The 21866-nt window shown below is 44.4% G+C and overlaps 1 protein-coding gene and 1 long non-coding RNA gene across 3 annotated transcripts in view; one reads left to right on the top strand and one right to left on the bottom strand.

Moving 5' to 3' along the window:
* Positions 1–21866, top strand: part of LOC138769908 (uncharacterized) — a 65945-nt gene that overhangs the window by 11542 nt on the left and 32537 nt on the right. The gene's annotated exons all lie outside the window — the stretch shown is intronic.
* CLMP (CXADR like membrane protein) overlaps positions 19330–21866 on the bottom strand; it is an 88761-nt gene continuing 86224 nt past the window's right edge. Inside the window, exons 6-7 of the mRNA XM_069948640.1 lie at positions 21393–21534; positions 19330–20816 (exon numbers count right to left, since the gene is read on the bottom strand). Coding sequence (XP_069804741.1) covers positions 20627–20816; positions 21393–21534 — 332 coding nt within the window. The 3' untranslated portion in view covers positions 19330–20626. The remainder of the gene's footprint in view (positions 20817–21392; positions 21535–21866) is intronic.

The raw sequence follows: 21866 nt of genomic DNA, 5'->3' as shown, positions 1-21866 counted from the left end.
GCCCCCTTGTATTATCCCCCATAGATGCCCCCTTGTATTATCCCCCATAGATGCCCCCTTGTATTATCCCCCATAGATGCCCCCTTGTATTATCCCCCATAGATGCCCCCCCCCGTATTATCCCCCATAGATGCCCCCCCTGTATTATCCCCCATAGATGCCCCCCCTGTATTATCCCCCATAGATGCCCCCCCTGTATTATCCCCCATAGATGCCCCCCCTGTATTATCCCACATAGATGCCCCCCCTGTATTATCCCCCATAGATGCCCCCCCTGTATTATCCCCCATAGATGCCCCCCGTGTATTATCCCCCATAGATGCCCCCTTGTATTATCCCCCATAGATGCCCCCCCTGTATTATCCCCCATAGATGCCCCCCCTGTATTATCCCCCATAGATGCCCCCCTGTATTATCCCCCATAGATGCCCCCCCTGTATTATCCCCCATAGATGCCCCCCCTGTATTATCCCCCATAGATGCCCCCCCTGTATTATCCCCCATAGATGCCCCCCCCTGTATTATCCCCCATAGATGCCCCCCCTGTATTATCCCCCATAGATGCCCCCCCTGTATTATCCCCCATAGATGCCCCCTTGTATTATCCCCCATAGATGCCCCCTTGTATTATCCCCCATAGATGCCCCCTTGTATTATCCCCCATAGATGCCCCCTTGTATTATCCCCCATAGATGCCCCCTTGTATTATCCCCCATAGATGCCCCCCCCGTATTATCCCCCATAGATGCCCCCCCTGTATTATCCCCCATAGATGCCCCCCCTGTATTATCCCCCATAGATGCCCCCCCTGTATTATCCCCCATAGATGCCCCCCCTGTATTATCCCCCATAGATGCCCCCCCTGTATTATCCCACATAGATGCCCCCCCTGTATTATCCCCCATAGATGCCCCCCCTGTATTATCCCCCATAGATGCCCCCCGTGTATTATCCCCCATAGATGCCCCCTTGTATTATCCCCCATAGATGCCCCCCCTGTATTATCCCCCATAGATGCCCCCCCTGTATTATCCCCCATAGATGCCCCCCTGTATTATCCCCCATAGATGCCCCCCCTGTATTATCCCCCATAGATGCCCCCCCTGTATTATCCCCCATAGATGCCCCCCCTGTATTATCCCCCATAGATGCCCCCCCCTGTATTATCCCCCATAGATGCCCCCCCCTGTATTATCCCCCGTAGATGCCCCCCCCTGTATTATCCCCCATAGATGCCCCCCCCCTGTATTATCCCCCATAGATGCCCCCCCTGTATTATCCCACATAGATGCCCCCCCTGTATTATCCCCCATAGATGCCCCCCCTGTATTATCCCCCATAGATGCCCCCCCTGTATTATCCCCCATAGATGCCCCCCTGAATTATCCCCCATAGATGCCCCCCCTGTATTATCCCACATAGATGCCCCCCGTGTATTATCCCCCATAGATGCCCCCCCTGTATTATCCCCCATAGATGCCCCCCCTGTATTATCCCCCATAGATGCCCCCCCTGTATTATCCCCCATAGATGCCCCCTTGTATTATCCCCCATAGATGCCCCCTTGTATTATCCCCCATAGATGCCCCCTTGTATTATCCCCCATAGATGCCCCCTTGTATTATCCCCCATAGATGCCCCCTTGTATTATCCCCCATAGATGCCCCCCCCCGTATTATCCCCCATAGATGCCCCCCCTGTATTATCCCCCATAGATGCCCCCCCTGTATTATCCCCCATAGATGCCCCCCCTGTATTATCCCCCATAGATGCCCCCCCTGTATTATCCCCCATAGATGCCCCCCCCCTGTATTATCCCCCATAGATGCCCCCCCCTGTATTATCCCCCATAGATGCCCCCCCCTGTATTATCCCCCATAGATGCCCCCCCTGTATTATCCCCCATAGATGCCCCCCCCTGTATTATCCCCCATAGATGCCCCCCCTGTATTATCCCACATAGATGCCCCCCCTGTATTATCCCCCATAGATGCCCCCCGTGTATTATCCCCCATAGATGCCCCCTTGTATTATCCCCCATAGATGCCCCCCCTGTATTATCCCCCATAGATGCCCCCCCTGTATTATCCCCCATAGATGCCCCCCCTGTATTATCCCCCATAGATGCCCCCCCTGTATTATCCCCCATAGATGCCCCCTTGTATTATCCCCCATAGATGCCCCCCCTGTATTATCCCCCATAGATGCCCCCCCTGTATTATCCCCCATAGATGCCCCCCTGTATTATCCCCCATAGATGCCCCCCCTGTATTATCCCCCATAGATGCCCCCCCTGTATTATCCCCCATAGATGCCCCCCCTGTATTATCCCCCATAGATGCCCCCCCTGTATTATCCCCCATAGATGCCCCCCCTGTATTATCCCCCATAGATGCCCCCCCTGTATTATCCCCCATAGATGCCCCCCCCTGTATTATCCCCCATAGATGCCCCCCCCTGTATTATCCCCCATAGATGCCCCCCCTGTATTATCCCCCATAGATGCCCCCCCCTGTATTATCCCCCATAGATGCCCCCCCCTGTATTATCCCCCATAGATGCCCCCCCCTGTATTATCCCCCATAGATGCCCCCCGTGTATTATCCCCCATAGATGCCCCCCCCCCTGTATTATCCCCCATTGATGCCCCCTGTATTATCCCCCTATAGATGTCCCCCTGTATTATCCCCCTTTGCAAAGCAGATAATAAAACAAAAAAACAAACAAACACAACTCACCTAACTCCCCCGTCGGCTGTCTTCTCCTCTTCTCCCGGGGGGGTGTCCTGCGGATTCCGGGCAGCACAGGTGACGGGCTCAGCGTCTGCCGGGGAAAGTACTTCCGGCGCACGGAGCGCGGCCGCATCAGTCTAACAAGCGCTCCTGTGCCGGAAGTACAGGCCAGGGGGCGGACGCTGAGCTCACCAGTACCTGTGCTGCCGGACTGGCAATACGGTGGTGGCAAGGGGGTAGCACAGGTACCAGGGAGCTCAGCGTCCGCCTCTGGCCTGTACTTCCGGCACAGGAGCGCTTGCTAGACTGATGCGGGCGCGCTCCGTGCACCGGAAGTACTTTCCCCGGCAGACGCTGAGCCACACTGCGCCTGGAATCCCCGGGACACCCCCGGACCCCAAACAGCTGCAGCACCCGGGAGGCCTGCTCAGCCGCCGGGTGCTGCAGGCTATGTAAGCTCCGGGGGCCCGCGTCACGGCCCCCTGATGCAGCGGGGCCCCGTAGCAGCTGCTACGGCAGTAGTTCCGCCAGTGGCGGGATGTCCATCCCGCTGCGAGTTTGTCTGCATATAGAGTGTATAGGGCAGGGATCCGCAGCGGATCTCGCTGCAAATTCGTAGCGAAAAATCTGCTGCGGATCCGTTACGTTTGAACGCAGCCTTAAAAGGGTTATCCAGCGGTACAAAAACATGGCCACTTTCCCCCTATTGTCTCCAGTTTGGGTGGGGTTTTGAAACTCAGTTTCATTGAAGTAAATGGAGCTTAATTGCAAACCACACCTGAACTGGAGACAACAGTAGGGGGAAAAGTGGCCATGTTTTTGTAGTGTTGTATAACCCCTTTAAGGAGTATTCCAAGAAAATCAACTTTAGGGGAAAAGTAGATCACAGGGAGTCCGATCTCTGTACCCACCGCCGATCTGCATATTGGGCCCCTGTATTATAAATAGAGCTGTGGGTATGGCACGTGACCCACGGCTCTATTTATTCCTATAGAGCGATGGAAAGAGCCAAGTACACAGAAACAGTGCTGTACTTGACTCTTTCCGTCGGCTCCATAGGAATGAATAGAGCTGCGGGCCATGTGCCGTACCCAGGGCCGTATTTACCACTAGGCACCCGTGGTCCGGTGCCTAGGGCAGCACCTTGCAGGGGGGCAGCACCAGGGAGCAGGGGGACAGAAAAAACTAGTTTTTTTTGTTTTTATTTTTTTAGTTTCCCTGCTCCAGTTCAGACTTGCCAGTAAATCTGGTGTCTTTTCCAGGGGGGTGGGGGGTATGGTGGTATCCACCCACTGCACGGAGTCGGCTGACAGCGGGAATCAGATGGCGAGATTTCTGATTCATACGAACCAGAAATCCGGCTGGTTCGCTCATCTCTATTCATAACTAGTAACTTCTTGACTGGAAAATATGGTGCAAAGGAAAAGAGAACCCATGTGAGAAGTGTGTTATATAATATATAGACTCCTTTTGTAAGAAAAGCATAGAATAGTTGTTTATTACACCATGATACTACATGGGCAATGTACTGTAAGGTTGCTAATACAGGAATGTTATTTTCTGTGTGTTTTGATCTGTTTCTAGTTACTAAGTTACTGCTCTGCTACACATTACATTACAGCATTGCGCAAACAGCGTAATCAGGATGCAAACACGAAATAATCAGGAAATAGGCTGAGTGTGGGTTTTACTTTCTGACTGTATCATGAGTCATGAGCTCAGTATGCATACTACTTAGTGGCTTAAAGGGGAAACCCTTTTCCATCTGCTGTATTAAGACATCATGAGGAATGTTTCTCAGCCCAGGACCCCTTCCATTATCCAAGAAAAAAAAACACTGGAAAGTTCTAAATCTAGGGGACTTTGCAGGAACGTGTATTACATGGCCTGTCAATTATGTCAAATAACTTTACAGGAACCACTTTTATAAGGGCCAATTGTTGTGCAAAAATTAGTTTGAATTTAAATTATAATCTTCTGGTGTAAATGTGGTAGCGGTCAAACTACAAATGAAAATTCGTTCGTATGTCATTGATCGCAACTTTTGAGCTGTTCTCAAAATCATTAATAATCGTTCTCAAGTCTTTGTTTTAACACGCATGGTTCACAGTATATACCGTATTTTCCAGCATATAAGATTTCTTTTTAATCCTGAAAAATCTTTTTCAGAAGTCAGGGGTTGTCCTATACGCCATGTATGGTGGCCCTATACGGGTGTGGAGCTAAAAAATGGCCGCATTCCCACTGTGTGGGGCGACCACTATAAAAAGAAAAAAACAGTTAACTCACCTGTGACCCGTTCCCGGCAGCTGCCCGTCTCCCATGCCGTTTGCCTATGTCATTCTTTCGAAGTTCTCCTGGCGGCCAAGCGTCTCTGAGCTTCTTTCATTCTAAAAAACTGCTCATGTTCTCCTGAGAGAGGAAATGGACAGTTCACTGAGGGATCAAGTTGCATGCTGCACATAGATACCTGTGGATAGGGTAGGGGGAAGTGGCCAAAGAGAGCTATAGGAAACAGGGACCAGGAGCCCTAGCAGCAGGCTTCACCAGGTTACCACCCCCAGTATAACATTATATTTACTTACTCAAAGGAGTTATCAGAGCTTTTAAAATCGATGGCCAATGGGGCATGAGTGAGCAGCACAGCCTCTTCAATATTTACATTAAGGGTACTGTATGTGCGCACTACGGAATCCGGATGGAAAACCTGTTGTGGATTCCGCAGCTTACACCCGCTCGCGGCCGAACGCATTTCCATAGACTCATGCCATAGACTCCATGAACCAACCATAGAATGGAGTCTATAACACAGACGGAAACGCACGCTGCCGCCAGAGTCCGCAAGCAGGTGCAGGCTGCGGAATCCACAACGGGTTTTCTGTCGGGATTCCGTAGTGTGCACATACCCTTACCTGTCCCTGTATTGTTGTGCTTCAGTGAGAAAGTGCTGCACTACTTTGCACCCCTGTTCTAAGCGGACCGTGTTACATGTACAAATGCTGATCATGGGGTTGGGAGTCAGGTCCCTGCCAACCTAATATTGATCACCTATTTAGAGGACAAACTATTTTAAAAGCTCAGACAACCCTGTGAAAAAAGTATACAATGATATACAAACTATTTAATAATTACAGAAGTGTGATTATTTGTAAAAAATGACCAAGTTACTTTGTTTCTTCAGCCATGATGTGTTAGCAAGAGAGATATTCTGTAGCAGTATAGTATATTGTTCTGATTTTCTCATACATTTATATTTCAATTGTTGAAACCAGATGATTGTCCATTATGAGTTATACAACCTGCAGGCCTCAGGTTGTGTCAGTTCTCTGGAATCACAACACATGGTGTTATTTATTGTGAACCGTCTTGGTGACAGATCCTCCTTGGAGGGGTGTTATATATTAAAAAAAAAAAGTCTACATAATCATAGGCTAGCTAAATGTTTAATAATAACAATAATAATTCCTTTGTTTGACGCTAACATATTACACAGTGCTGTGCTTAGATTGTCATCACCCACAATGGTTACTGTCCCCAGGGGGCTGAAATTGTCACTTTCAGATCAGCTGGGTTTACACCACAGCTGTGGTATATGTGGCTATCCTGTCAAATAGGATACTGATGTATGCAAACATACAGGCACGGGCACCATAGACCCCCATAGATGTTTTTCGTGCTTAAATCTTTGTCTACAATTCATGAATATATGGTATAAGCCATTTGGGCTGAAGTATAGACTTTCCATATGTTTCACCTTTCGTCATCATTGTGAAGCCTTGGGGCATGAGGTCCGGCTGCTCGGTAATGCTGTCTCTACCTTCCCTTGTCTGGTTTAGCTAATCTTTAGGGGAAACCCTTGAAATAGGTACAGTGCTCAGGAACCATAAGGCGCGCTATAATGCCCCTTATTTAACATCAGATATTTGTGTTATTTTATCTGCATCCAGTGAGTTTTAATGGTTCATCCTTTCCATGTGTCACAGCGTGTCAGTACAGTAGCGCGAAGATGTAAACAGTTATGGAGCTCCCAGCATCATAAGGAATGATGATGCCGGGAGTTCCAAATTACAGTTTGCAGCACATTGTCCGTACATGGGCCATAATTGCAGAACGTGTGAATGTCCCATAACAACCACAGCAAATTTATTTCCAGTGATGCATGTCCTGTTCTTGTCACCCTCCATTCCCAAGATCGGACACCAATATGCAAATAAATACAGGTTTCCTCTGTAGTGTCCCTGCTCAAGGTTTCCCCTATAACACCTCTGCCTCAGGTTCTCCCCACAACACTTATGCTCCAGGTTTCCCCTATAGCAACTTCTCTGTAGGTGTCTTTTTTCAACCTTATTAACTCTATTCAACCTTATTAACTATGTAACTATGTTACATTTCTAACTATGTAACTATGTTACATTTTCCATTCTCAATTTGTTTATGTTTTAGGCTACGTTCACACAGAGCAAAAGGAGCGGATTAAGCAAGGAAATATTTCCGCCTGAAATCAACTGACGCTGAATTCCGAGCAGAATATAAGCAGAATGCAAGCAGAATCCCTGCGTATTCTGCTAGGAAAGTGTTCAGCTCGTAATCAGCTCTTGACAAATTCAGCGCGGAATACTCGAGGAATCCGCGCTGAATCCGCATGCATTCAGCACTGAAATTCAGCGAGTATTTGGTGAGTAAACTAGACTATACCAGAACATATACTAGAATCCTCCCCCCCCCCCTTTTCCCCATTTCCGCGCTGATTCAGCGAGTAATTTCCGCTTGTATTACGCTTGTATTCCGCGCTGAATCCGCGCTGAATCCGCGCTGAAACAGAAAATCAGAGCCCCATTGATTTGTATAGGCTTCCGCTAGCGGAAGAATGAACATGTTCATTCTTCTGGCGGAAAGCGGATTAGTTCAGTGCGGAAATTCCACTGTGTGAACTGCAGAGCAGAATTTCCATTCAACACAATGGAAATGAGCTCTGCACCTATTTTAACGGCTGAAATTTCAGCGCTGATTCAGCGCAGAAATTCAGCTGCTTTTGCTCAGTGGGAACGAGCCCTTAAGCAGTTAAAACGCACTTCAGACAATGTTTTTACATGTAGAGAAAGGCATGTGGCCTAAACCAGGCTCCCAATTTTTCCCCAGTAGTCATGTGCTGTTACAAGGTTTTTGGCCATACGCCTATTGGTTACCGCATGAGGGCCTGGTATCGGCTACATGCGGTTAGGTACAGTAAATGTAAGAATGCGGCCTAAGACTGATCAGATATTGTAAAGACTGGAGTCGTGGATCTGCTGTACCACCACTAGCGTAGATGTAAGCTGCACCAGGGAGCCGAGTCTAAGGGGCCGCTGGTTTTCAACAGGGCCCGCCGCAAGGCGGGACGGGCTTGCTGCGGCAGGCGACTTCCAGGTCGCTACCCCTAGTTTTGCTTGCTAGTAGCGGTGGGCAAGGTGTAGCAGGAGGCACATAGGCTGGAGAGCTGGAACACATCAGACTCTAATGGCGAAAGAACCACAAGCAGCAAGGAATCATGGGAAGCTGGGACCATACACTATGGGAAGCATGCAGAGGCTCCAACAGGGACTGTAGGGCAGGTGATCATTTATAGGAAGGTGATTGGTGCAGACACTAATTAGTTTGCTTTAGAGCGGGTGCAGCGGCGGCCACAGCCCTAACAGCCCTAAGAAATGTCAAGATGATGTTCAGAAACTAGATAATCATAATGCTAATTGATGAGTGAAGATGGGGCGTCTTCAGTTTTAGTGCCTAGGGCAGCAGCAGCTGGTAATACGGTCCTGGGCCTTGTCCGGGCGCACAGAGCACCCATGCTCAGCCCACCCTTCTGCCCTGCCTACTATGCGTATTTATATATGCATAGTAATGCCGCTCGTAACAGCGCATGTGCAAGGAAGAGCTCATGTGCGAGTAGGGCTGTTTCCGGCAAATGCGCGATTCGCAGAGCGTCCTGGCTTAGAAGAATCTCTCCTCAGCACACTTTTCTGGCCCCCAGACACCACGGATGATGTAAGTATAATTGTGTATATCTCTGATGATGAAAGGTTGCTGAGGAGAGATTCTTCTCAGCCAGGACACACTGTAAATCGTGCATGCGCTGGAAGCAGCATATCTCGTACACGAGTGGCATTACTATGCATACATAAATACGCATAGTGGGAGGGGCGGGCAGGGGTGCTCTGTGCGCCCGGGTAACTCCCCCAGTGCTAAGAAACTTTGATCAAAATGCTGCAGAACGCTGGGAGGAACGAAAAAAGAATAACCACACAGGCAACATGAGGGAAAGAACTTCAGGGAGTATCAGCAGGTTTTATTTGCACAAACCTGCTGATAGTTTCCCATAAGGGCCCGTTCTGTTCACACATACAGGATCTTCAGCAGATCTGCAGTAGATTTAATGGCACAGATTTGAAGTTACAGTAAATTGCTGTATTCATGGCAGCACACATGATATGGGTGGTAATATGGTATTTGGACCCTGCTGGTTATATTTCATGATGGTGATGCTTGCTGTTTTCTATACCCAGACAAATGAAAGCAACATTTGAACTCATAAGAGCATTTTTTTTTATTAAATTATATTCAGAAATGACTTTATACTCCATAAGCAATTATTTAATCAAAGTTATACCATTCAGTTCTATGAGAGTAGTATGTAGCAACCAACATGTACCAAAATTAAACCTGCTTTAGGCTACTTTCACATTGCATTTAGCAGTGTTTGTTTACGCACTGGGAAAGCTGCCAGCATCTACATTATACAGATCTGTAGGCCCCTATTCACCCAGCAGCATCCAGTATAAAAGTATACTGTTGTATATGGAGGCCTATGGGTGATGGATGCCACCCTGGGACCTGTGTACTGTAAACATTGTGAGCTTTTCGTAATAAATGCGTGAATGAAAGCCATTATCACAGTGTGAAAAGAGCCTGAAGGAAAACTAAAGTGCAATAACATAAAACAAGAACTACACTTCTGTAAAGAACAAACAATAGAAGACTTCACGTTTTAACCAGTTGTAGAAAAATACCTTATGGGACCCCCATGGGAACCATGCCAGGTCCTTTCTAGAAAATAAAGCTAGTATCATGTTGGTCCTCGGGGAGGGGCGGTTGTGTCCTTCATCATCATCGCACTGACTGATGTTGAGTCTGGATGTGACGGTGATGTAAGGAGCAGTAATGACAGCTTTGTATCACCCTTATCTATGGAATGAGAATTGTCTCACATCGCTTCGGAGACGTTTATACAATAATTGGATTTTCTGTCACAGTCAGATCAGTTTTGTACAAATCTCTCTTTGAAGTATATTACTTCTCGCTTCCCTACTGGTATTCCAGCCCGAGGCATTTATTCCCTGTTCAGTGGATAGGGTATAAGTGCTAGATTGATGGGGGAGAAGACCACCAGAACCTCAGTGGTTGACAGAATGGGGGAAATTTGTAACCCATTCCCCGTAGCCACAAGACCATGGCCATTGCGCTGTGAGTGAGTAGCCTGTCTCTCCCTTCACAGTGTAAAAGCAAGACGCATGTTGGGCTCAGTTGTGTTTGACTGTTTCTGTCAGTGCTGCAGACTGGATGGAGAGGCGGCCAGATGCACAATTGCAACCCCATTGCCCACTTCTGGCCTTGATCTCTACTCTTAGTGGCCTTAATCCTCTATCCTGCTGGTCGGGATCTTGAAGCTCATGGGAACAGGGTAATGTAGTGACTGGTGAAGGTCCCAGTGGTCAAACCCTCAGTGGTCTAGTAGTTATTACCTATGCAGAGGATTGGGGATAAATGGTCCAGTCTGGAACGCCCATTTAGTATAAAATTAAGATGACCCATGCCATGTGATCAGGTGGAGACAGAATTGGGCAGCCCCCCTTCCAAAGTTCATACAGCCTTCTGTTCCATAGCACCCTGATATCCTTTTGAGAGCTCAGATAGCAAAGGGGGTGGGCAATAGGGAGAGCAGAGTCGACAACACATATAGTTATGTAACAGGAAAAGAATACTGACTTACAGGCTAACTTTTATACTAGCTGGTTAAGAAAAAATAGTGGTACCCCAGCAGCTTCTGACAAACTCTATAATGTCCATCTAACGTACAGGGATCAGCATAAATCACATGCGGCTAACTTTGTGTAGTGTCTATAGAAGGTAATGAAACTGCCCTTAAAATCTGAAAGTGCCTTTAAAGATGATCCCAGGGACAAAGGTCTGAGAGCTCGGAGATGTAGGATGGGGTCAGCAGTACAATCCCCCAGCTATTCACATCTCCTTCCCACTAAGGGAACCAGCAGATCACCCACCTGCAAAGGGGACAAAATGTCCTAAAATGCACCCAGCCTGTCCTATTCAGATTTCCTCCAGTATGGATTCATACCGCAAAGGTACAGACGGAACAAGAAATAGAAAAAAAGGGCAAAACAGAAGCCCACAAGTGGTGATTGTGTGGTGAGGGTGCAGAGATATATAATGAGATGGGGGGGGGGGGGGCTAGAAGAAATATACAAAGCGCAAGAATCTGTGGGGCAAGGACTGCATGTGGATTATGATGGCAAGAGGCCATAGGTCCTTTTTAATAGTATTCTTACCCTGTGGCACCTAAATAACTAAATCACTTTAGCATTCTGTTAGTAAGGCTTTGAAAATATGCTTGTGTCTGAGACAACTAGGAAATGATAGTGAGTAGGAGCATACCTATAGGGCAATGGGGCCAAACATGCGGCCCTCCAGCAAAACTACAGTTCCCATAATGCCTGGACAGCCAAAGCTTTAGCTGGAGGGTTGCATGTTTCACACCTGTGCTCTAGGGCATTGTAGCCATACCCGGCCCCTCATTCTTGAGGGAGGAGACCCAAAGATGCCCATACCCCACAAGGGGAACTTAGTACTACGGATGTCAAGGAAAGACTGAAGAAGCTTCTGATGGGGAGCTTTACTTTTACTGAGGACGGCCTCAATTGTGATTGATGGAAGCGTCATGGTTGGCTCTACATTATGGATTACCCATGAGCAGATAGTCATATCCCATAGGGCTTTTGTAGTTGATCTTTTATGCAGTTCTAAAAGGTAATGTAAGACTGGATGTTAGTATATCTATTTATAAATGTATAATAAAGCGAAGAAAGTCATCACATTGGAGGTGGCATAAAGTGGATCTGCTGTGGATTTTCTAATACAGATCTGCAGCTGATGGGCACTGTGTGATACTTCTTGCATTACATCCAATATAAAGAAGCTACATATTAATAGAGAGGGCGCCATCTGCCGTGCAATAATTGAAAATACAACTAGAAGTCAGGAATGTGTCATAGCTAACGGAGCAGCTGACAGCTGAAAATGCAGAACCCTGAGGGTACAAACCCACACACCGTATACACAGCAGATACGCAACAAATACGCAGCAAATACGCAGCAGATTTGTTGGTAAAGATTTGATGCTGTGTTCAGTTATTTAGATATAATCTGCTGCGTATTTGCTGCGTGTTTGCTGCGTATTTGCTGCGTATCGCAGCAGTAAATACGCTGCTTATACGGTGTGTGGGTTTATACCCTTATAGGTTGGGCGGCCGATACAACTGTATGTGAAGGTTTCGGTGAGTGGGTCAGAAAGGATATTACCAGGATTAATGGATGTTACCAGGAAACGCACACACTTCCTTGAAAAGAAAGCTTGTCTGTGTATCACTTCTTCCCAGAATTCCCAGTGGAGCATTAATGGCCTTTAAGGGCCGGTGCACACTGAGCAAAAGAGGTGAGATTTACAAGAGGAGTCTGCGCGGCAGATTCCGCTTGAAAATCTGCCTGTCCTATTGCTTCAATGGGATTTCTTGTGTGCCTCTGCTCAAAGAATGACAAGTGTCTATACTTCCTTATGACGCTCTCATTGAGGACAAATATGTCTGTAATCATAGGCTTAGGGCCATCTGCAATAATCCAGAACATATTGATGCAGTGCATTATGCTGAGAGGTCAGCACTAAAAAAAAAAGAAAGTAAGGGTACTGTTACACCAAGCAATTTTCCGACGACTAACGATTAACGATAAACGATCTTAAACGACCGCTAAAGCAAACGACCCGAAATCGTTCGCCCAAGTACACGAAACGATGATCGTTATTTATGATCGTTCTTGCGGTCGTTTAGTCGTCGATATTGTGTACGTTTCAGCTGTGAATTCTTATTCCACCGAACGATGCGCGAACGATGAGCGAACGATCAAACGATAAAAATAGGTCCGGATCCTATTAAACGATCAACGATTTCTTGTTGGTCGTTTAATCGTTGCTGCTATTACACGAAATGATTATCGTTCAAATCCGAACGATTTAACGATTTTTCAAACGATAATCGTTCCGTGTAATACCACCCTAAAAGTCGATTCTACCAGTGCTAAAAAGAAAATGAAAGTTGGTACTGCCAGCAATAAAAGAAAGTGAAAGTCATACTGCGGGGTGAATTCAGTAGAGGTATCAGACAATAGGCCTTTCTATATTGTGTGAACAAGATGGCACCTACAACCTATTCTTAGCACCATACCACTGTAACTTGTATGACAGAAGCGGTTTTATGGTATCATCATTTAAACCAGAAATTTTGATCAGTACTTGTAGCCAAAACAGACACAGAAAAACTATAATGGAAAGATTTGCATCTTTTTTCGTTTAGACGTCTGGTCCTGACCAAGATCGTACATGTGATCCCAGTCGTACATGGCGTACCGTCTATGTCTTACAGAGCTTGCAGTATGGCTTTATCTTTTATCATTAGAGACATATGTTTGTCAGAAGATCCTGGGAAAATCTGGAGATGAGATGAGATTATATGAAGCCTGGAGCGCTGTATCTAACCCAACTTCTTTATCCCTATTGTGGCTTCTGTTTTTTAATTAAGAAGTATAATTGGGGTTTGTGAATAGAAATATTCCATTAAAAAGAGTCCTGTGAATCTATTGATGTTCCCTGAGGTCAGTGTCTTTCTGCTGAGACGCATTATGGGATTATGATACAGTGATTTCGTAATGACAAGTGATTATTTTTTGCTGACTCTTTTCCCGTCTTCCTGTATTCCCAGTAATACTGCTAATGGCGATTCAGCCAGTTTTGTTACCATTGGGTTTATTGGATTACTTGGCACATCTGTATTATTTTACATATCATAAACAATTCCTAATGATAGTGATTGTTATCGGGCAGTGATATAAATAAGACAATGCCAGGCAAACCCCTATTGGGCTTTACCATTGATATAAATAACTATATCAACACATCGGCTAGAATGAGCTTGGTGACAAAATATAGAAGCAGGGACTGTGGCCCGCAGATGATTATCATTTGCCTTTTTGCATAGTTACGTGCCCCAAATGGGCAAGTCTAGATACTAAAACTGCTGAAAATCATTGGTTACTGCTGGGGGCTGCTGAGAGTAGCTGTACATCTCCCCAGAGCGTCTGCTGCAGGGAAAATGTAGGAGTACATGGTGCCCATTGACTTAAGAGAGCAACTACGTCACACATGGTGTCCCTGAGCCAGACCCTGCAGCTCAATGCTAGCAGAAAGAGCGCCCAACATGTTATTCATATGTCTTGACAGGGCTTTTTGCAGACTAACTTCAAGACCTCTGTCTGTATACATAAGTTTATCATTCACGCTTCACAACTATTCCTGCTTATTACTAATAAATGATTATAGCTTTTACTTAGCCTTTATTATTATCATCCAAAAAAAGCTGAGATGTGATGTTTGCCACCCACAGGACATAACACTTTCTGCTGTATTTGGGGAGATTAGTTCACTTTTACCTTGACCCCCACACTGCCCTCTAGTGGTAGCGACATACAGCATGGTTTGGGGAATGTAAGCTGCAAACGAGAAAAAAAAAAATGTAGGCGATGTAAGCAACGACAATGTGGTACTACAATTTAGCTCCATACACTTCAATAGAACTAAGCTGCCAAACCCACACCCAAACGGAGGACAGGAGAGGTGCTGTTTCTGGAAGAAAGCGGCCATGTGGAAGAAACCCATAAAAAAAATGGCCGCTTTCTTCCAGAAACAGCACCTCTCCTGTCCTCAGTTTGGGTGTGGGTTTGGCAGCTCAGTTCTATTGAAGTGTATGGAGCTAAATTGTAGTACCACTCACAGCCTGAGGACAGGGGTAGTGCTGTTTTTGCAAGAAAGTAGCTGTGTTTTATCTATTCCTGGATTACCCCTTTACCCCTTTTTAAAAAGCAGTCTGATTTGCTTGCAGCTTATTATAGAGCAGGAGTCGTTGGGATTTTTATACAGTATTGTGGGGAAAGATTTTGTATATTTTGCGACTTATTGATTGAATCCCTGCTTATCCTTCTTTAGGAGTCCAGTGGGTGGTCCTAGTTGGTGACTGCCATCTCTCATACAGGGAAGACTGTCAGTCACTGAGTGAACCCGCCCACTGCACCGCTAAGCAGGTATTCAATCAATAAGATGTATTGAATTACACAACACTGTATATTAGTTTGCTATTAGTCTTCTCCTCCTGCTCTATAACATGATGAGGCCTTTAGATTGGACTGGATTTTCACTGACAGATTCCTTTTAACATATTTGGGCACCTTAGTCTTTCAGCTTATACTAAATTTGCAGGGTGCACCTAGCAGTTCACCTATGCTACATTAAATCACACTGTTCTTAGGGTCTTGGCAATGATGACATACTAAAGCCATACTGTGAGTCTTATAGTAATAATTCTAAATTTGTTCCAATAAAATACAGTCATAGTGAGAGATGCACCTTAAATTTATTCATAAGGCCATATACGCCTTTCATTTTGCACGTGATGAAGCTCCTAGCCATTATTTAAGAGCCTGTCCAAAATGTGCACATGCTGATCTCTTCCACTGCATGTGGACCTGTCCGGAAGTACAAAAAGGCTGCTCGGAATGTTTATCATTCATACAACGCGTTTAGGAACAAGGTATTCAACTTTCCCCAACGCGTTGTTTTTTTCACTAAATACTGACATCAAATATGGCAGATTCTCGTCCAATGATAGGTGCTAAAGGAATTCATATCACACTGCTAGCATTTACGGCACTGGCTTACAGATTCTATCCCAACACAATCTGAATTATCAGATCAATTAAAGGATTTACTTTATATTAATAGATTGGATACCCTACGTACTCCGGACAGATACACAACTAATTTTTTCAAAGTATGGCGAAAATTTATTGAGAAACAACTGTCGCAACCAGAGCGAAATAATTTAATGACACAATTTCGTTACTCTGATTGAATCTTAGGGTCCATTTACACAGAAAGATTATCTGACAGATTATCTGCCAAAGATTTGAAGCCAAAGCAAGAAATAGACTAAAAACAGAGATCAGGTCATAAAGGAAAGCCTGAGATTTCTCCTCTTTTCAAATCCATTCCTGGCTTTGGCTTCAAATCTTTGGCAGATAATCTTTCTGTGTAAATAAGCCCTTAGAAGAACACTTGGGATTCTAGAAACTTCTTAGTAGGAGGAGGCGATTGGCTGGTACAGTTGGGCTATTAGGCCCGTTTTCATATGATACTTCTTTAAAGGCTGAAGTTACTAGTTGTTTTTTAGGTTATTAGATTTGTTCAATATATATTAAAAGACATGCCCAATCTTTGGCATCAATACTTGTAAGGTACTTGATTTTTTAGCCAAGTACATCTTGGAGCTTATCACATACTGTGAAATATATCTGCTTCAGAAGTCTTCCTTAGTTGATACATATTACTTTAATAAATTTGCATGCGAATAGACGAATAGGTAGTCTTTAGTGATGCCTGATAAATTATTTATATAATTATCTATGGGATATGCGTGTAGTCACTTATTCCTGTCTAGGGCTACGTTCACACAACGTTTTTTTTAGCTCCAATTAAATTACGTCCGTCATGTTGAGTCTAAAATAACAGACATCATTTAGCAGGCTGGCTTCCCCTTAGGGCCCTTTTACACAGAAAGATTATCTGACAGATTATTTGCCAAAGATTTGAAGCCAAAACCAGGAACAGACTATAATCAGAGACCAGGTCATAAAGGAGAGCCTGAGATGTCTCCTCTTTTCAAATCCAGTCCTGGCTTTGGCTTCAAATCTTTGACAGATAATCTGTCAGATAATCTTTCTGTGTAAAAGGGCCCTTAGTGCAATGACGGTTGTTGGTAAATTATTATATATATATATATATATATATATATATATATAATAGTTTGGTTACTAATTGACCTTTGGCTGTGGCTTAATTGAAAAGTCCATTGAATTTAATAGTAAAAACAAAGAAAGAAACGGACAAAAGAAAAACCGTGTGAACAACTAATAAAAAACGTCCGCTGTTTGCAAAAGACGTCCAAAAATAATGATCATGTTCATTATTTTGACGTCCACAGTAAAATAGTCAGTTATTCAATACATTGTGTGCATTAGACGTCCGTCTTCCCATTGACTTCAATGCATTGCCTTTACAGTCAGTTAAATCGCGGCAAAAACTGACTTTTTTTTAATTAGTAAAATCGTCCGCCTTTCCTCTATTTTTAACGTTGCATGTACAAAGCCTATAAAATAGATCGATATGTCTAGTAGGTCTTTGGTTTTTGTTTTCAGAGAATTTAGAGGTCACATCATCTTTGCGGACAAGCTAGATTTTGACAAGGACTCACTACTACTGTTTTATTATTATATAGATAAAAATTTATAGGCAAGAATCAGAGAAAAATGTATGTACAGGATGTATAGAATGTATTGTCATTGTAATTCCTCTTTGATCATGAACATATGATGTTGACTGAAACTGTGCCTAATAACCTAAAAAAATATACAGCCATGGTATTATATAGGCCAGAAACAGTAAAGGGTAACACACCAGGAAAAAGTGTCACCCAAGAAAGCTGACGTCCATGTAAGATGTGAGAACTGGTACAGAAGGACAGCGCTCTTGACTTAATGAAATGAGAAGGTTAATTATATAGAAAACTTTTGAATTACTTCTCATAGACTTGACATGCAAAAGGTTAGGGGCTGTGACACATTTTTTATCCTTTTTATTTACTAGAAAAATGTTAAAAACCATCCACAATATCTATTCATCGCAATGAATAAATATTCCAGCCAACCAAATGGTCCATCTCGGACTGATACTTATGGCTTCTTTTCTAGCGCTTTCACAGAAACAGCCGGGCGTCCTGTTCTTTAGATCGAGCTGTTGGGTAGGCTGGATAGACTAATCTAAAAGAATGGCTACTTATCAGCTGTTACTATATAAAAGAGCATCAAAACGCCATAAATAAGCCCTGTATGTAAACATTTCCACAAAGTACCTGTTTAAAGTCTCCATCTCCCCAATTTACGGTATCCGAGGCCCATTGAAATGTAGCTATAATTGATACAACTGGATGAAAATTGACACGCCAGAATTTATTTTTAAAAGGGTACTCTGGAGAAAAAAAAAATGGGTCAGAAAGGTATATAAATTTCTAAAGACTTCTGCCTACCAGTACTTGTCAGCTGCTGCATATCCTGCAGAAAGTGGTGGATTTTTGCTAGTCTCACACATTGCTCTCTGCTGCCACCTTTGTACATGTCAGGAAGTGTCCAGAGCAGTAGCAAATCCCCATAAAAAACCTTTCCTGCTCTGGCCATCTCTGTTTGTGTCAGGAAATGTCTAGAGCAGAAGAGGATTTCTATGGGGATTTGCTCCTGCTCTGGACAGTTCCTGACATGGACAGAGGTGGCAGCAGAGAGCACTGTGTCAGACTGGAAAAAATAAACCACTTCCGGCAGGACATTCAACAGATTGTAAGTACTGGGAGACTTGAGGTTTTTTTTAATTAAAAGTAAATCTACATAACTTTCTCACTTCTTCAGAGTGGCTCTTTAATAAGGTGCCCATATACCCCACTTTTAATAGCCATTTATTTGGCCAATGGCTGTCTCTCCCGATCACCCCACACACATGAACATTTACCTTGGCCAAGTTGTTGTCCCTGTGAATTTTATTCTACATGTAAAAGTTTCACAGTTGTAACAATTCCATATAAATAGAGCTACATGTAAATGGGCCGTTTATAGATTTGTTCAATCGTTGAGGCCGTATGGCAGGGATATACCTTTAGTCAGTACCTATATCAGACCTGATGAGAGAAGGAAGCCCTTTAGCTTATGCAGGAGTATATTGGTTTTTTTATTGCAGTGGTACTTCTACCTACTCTACTAAATCCAGGCTTTTTGTACCGAGGGTCTGTGTTCAGAAGACTTAGGGTGTTATTACACGGGCCGATGAAGGCCTGATAATAACTGTAAATGAGCGCTGTTTAGTGGGCCTATTACACGGCTCGATTATCGTTTAACAAGGGCTGCAGGGACATCGTTACTGATGTCCTTGCAGCCCTTGCTTAACTTTATACATTACCTGTCCGGGCTGCAGGGCTCCTCTTGCGGTCTTCTCCCCGAGTCCCGTGCTCTCCAGCTTCAGAGCTCCTGGCCAGTGATTGGCTGAGCGGCATGTCAGCTGAGACAGGACGTTTTGAAGCTGGAGCATGCTGGATTCGGGGAGAAGACCGCAAAAGAAGTCCTTCAGGCTGGATAGATAATGTATATGGTCAGCCGCGCACCTCTATTACAAGTTGCGCGGTCGGCGCCCGACAATTATAGGTTCAAACCTATATCAACGATCAGCCAATGATCGTTGTCATTGGCTGATTGTTGTATTTATTACACGGAGCGATAATCGTAGTAACCTTAGTAAATCTGCTGGAGCTTCCATCCTGCATCCGTACACTGCACAGAGGTAGTCGCTTTGCACAAAGCATTACTACATTAGGACTTGGCAATGTTTCTCATGGCTTGGTCTTGAATAGAATTCTTATTTACTCACTGGGATCCAGTGACATCGCTGAGGCACAAGGGGAAGTTATAATGTCACCAGCTCTTGTTGTTTATAGTGTCCTGCAATCTGTGGCTCTCCAACTGTTGCAAAACTACAATTCCCTGCATGCTGTGAATTGTAGTTTTGCAATGGCTGGAGAGCCACAGCTTGGGGTGAACCACTCTAATAGAATATTTATTTGGCCCTCCAGTTCCAAAACTACATTTCCTTCATGTCTGGATGGCAAAAGCTTTGGCTGTCCAGGCATGATGGGGAATTGTAGTTTTCCAGCAGCTGGAGGGCCCCAGTTTGGCACCCCTGCTCTAATGTGTGAGGGTGACAGAAGCACTATGCGCTAAAACCAATACTAGACCTCTACTGAGAATAGAAGAAAAGACCGACCGTTAAGCCGACTTACACTATGTCTATAGGCAGATCAGCCCATCGAGTTTTCGGCTTTACGGAACATTAAAAATCACACAAAACAATAAAAATATAAAAAAATATCTCCCTCATAGAACAGCTATATCGTCCAACGTTACGTCGTACCTTCAACAACAAAGTATTTGGAAGTTTTCCTTTACAAAAACAATTCACATTGCTACATAGTTTATCATAATAACTGTAACTTCTCCTTTTCCCCCCGAATTGTCCACGACGCGAAGCCTTTACAATCTGTAGAACTCGTATTCACATTCCCTTTTTAAGAGTTCAGGTTCTAAATATAATCTCTTTTACCTGTTTGACTAGAAATCTTAATAGCGTCTTGAGTTCACTTTTGCAGGTTTTTGACGTCTATTGTTGAAAAAAGGTGCAAATTCTCTACTGGTGAATAAACCAAATACGTGGTCTGTAAAAGATTCTTACGTGAGCAAGACCTCTTAGCGAAGCTTTGTCCAGGCAGGAGGCCCAATGTCTTTTACCTGGTGGCACAAATGACACATACATTCTTTTTTTAATTTTTTTTTTAAAGATCTTATGTCTTAAATAACCCGGTTCTTCTTCAGCTCCTCTATATCTGCTCCAGACAGTGGTGCCTTGAGTCCCCATGAGGAGCTTCCTGTGTTGAGAGCGTTCGTTGGCTACGAGAGGCACTGTTGGTTGTGGACCGAGTAGATGAAGAACCTGAGCGAGAGCTTCTGGAGCCGGACGATGATGATCCAGGCTTCATCAGGCGAGCTTTAGGCGCTTCTGCATCCTCTCTGTAACACAACAAGAATCATGTCCGAAACATTCAGATAATCGATAGCATGGCCTAGAACAGTGGAACAATTATCATGAGATACAAGTTAGAGACCTCTAGCATACAAAGTTAAGGGAGAACTCAGGTGAAATTATTTTTTTAAATGGTGTCAGAAAGTTATACAGCCTTAGGCCATATTCACACAATGTAAGTTGTGTATTAATCACGGCTGTTGTTGCCCAATTGCAACAACGACCATGATAATTACAAAACTTAAGTTGTACTACAGTCTATTGGATCTCGGCCGGAGTGTATACACATAGTATACGCTCCGGCCAGGATCTCTAGCGGCCGCATGAAAAATTGACATGTCAGTTTTATGCGGCTGCTATTCATTGAATAGCAGCCGCACAAGCCTGACCGGTCACACAGTAGAGAGTGCGGTTCCGGCCACACTCTCCATTGTGTTCAATGGTGAACTGGGATGAGGGCGCACACGGATGCGCCCGCATCCCAATTCAATAGAACTGAAGTTTATCCGGCTATGCTATTAGAATACAAGATATTCTATTTCTCTTCTATTCTACTCTATTACCTAATTTCATTCAGGAACTCGTCTTCTTCCCGTTTCTTCAGCTCTTTCTTTCGAAACAGGTACCAGCAGATAAGAAATAGAAATAACACCCCACCTACAGAGCCACAGGTGACCCCTGCTAGGAACGCCACATTGGCTGGAACTGTAAAATAGAATTTTTTGAGAGAGAACACGTTTTATTTGGCAAGCAGAAAGTTTTAGGTGTATGTGCTTAGTTATAGTATCTGATGGCAAGATTACTTCTCTACTAAAGGAGTTCAGACTTACAGGATCAGTACAGGAAAAGTAATGTACACAGGGACCCTACCAGCAGAATAATGAGTGCAGCTCTTGAGTATAATACAGGATGTAACTCAGGATCAGTACAGGATACGTAATGTATGTACACAGTGAACCCGCCAGCAGAATAGTAAGTGCAGCTCTGCGGTATAATACAGGATGTAACTCAGGATCAGTACAGGATAAGTAATGTAA

Source organism: Dendropsophus ebraccatus, chromosome 12 (assembly GCF_027789765.1).
Source record: "Dendropsophus ebraccatus isolate aDenEbr1 chromosome 12, aDenEbr1.pat, whole genome shotgun sequence".
Lineage (NCBI taxonomy): Eukaryota > Metazoa > Chordata > Amphibia > Anura > Hylidae > Dendropsophus > Dendropsophus ebraccatus.
The sequence above is the reverse complement of the archived record's forward strand: the minus strand, read 5'-3'. Positions and strand labels throughout refer to the sequence as shown.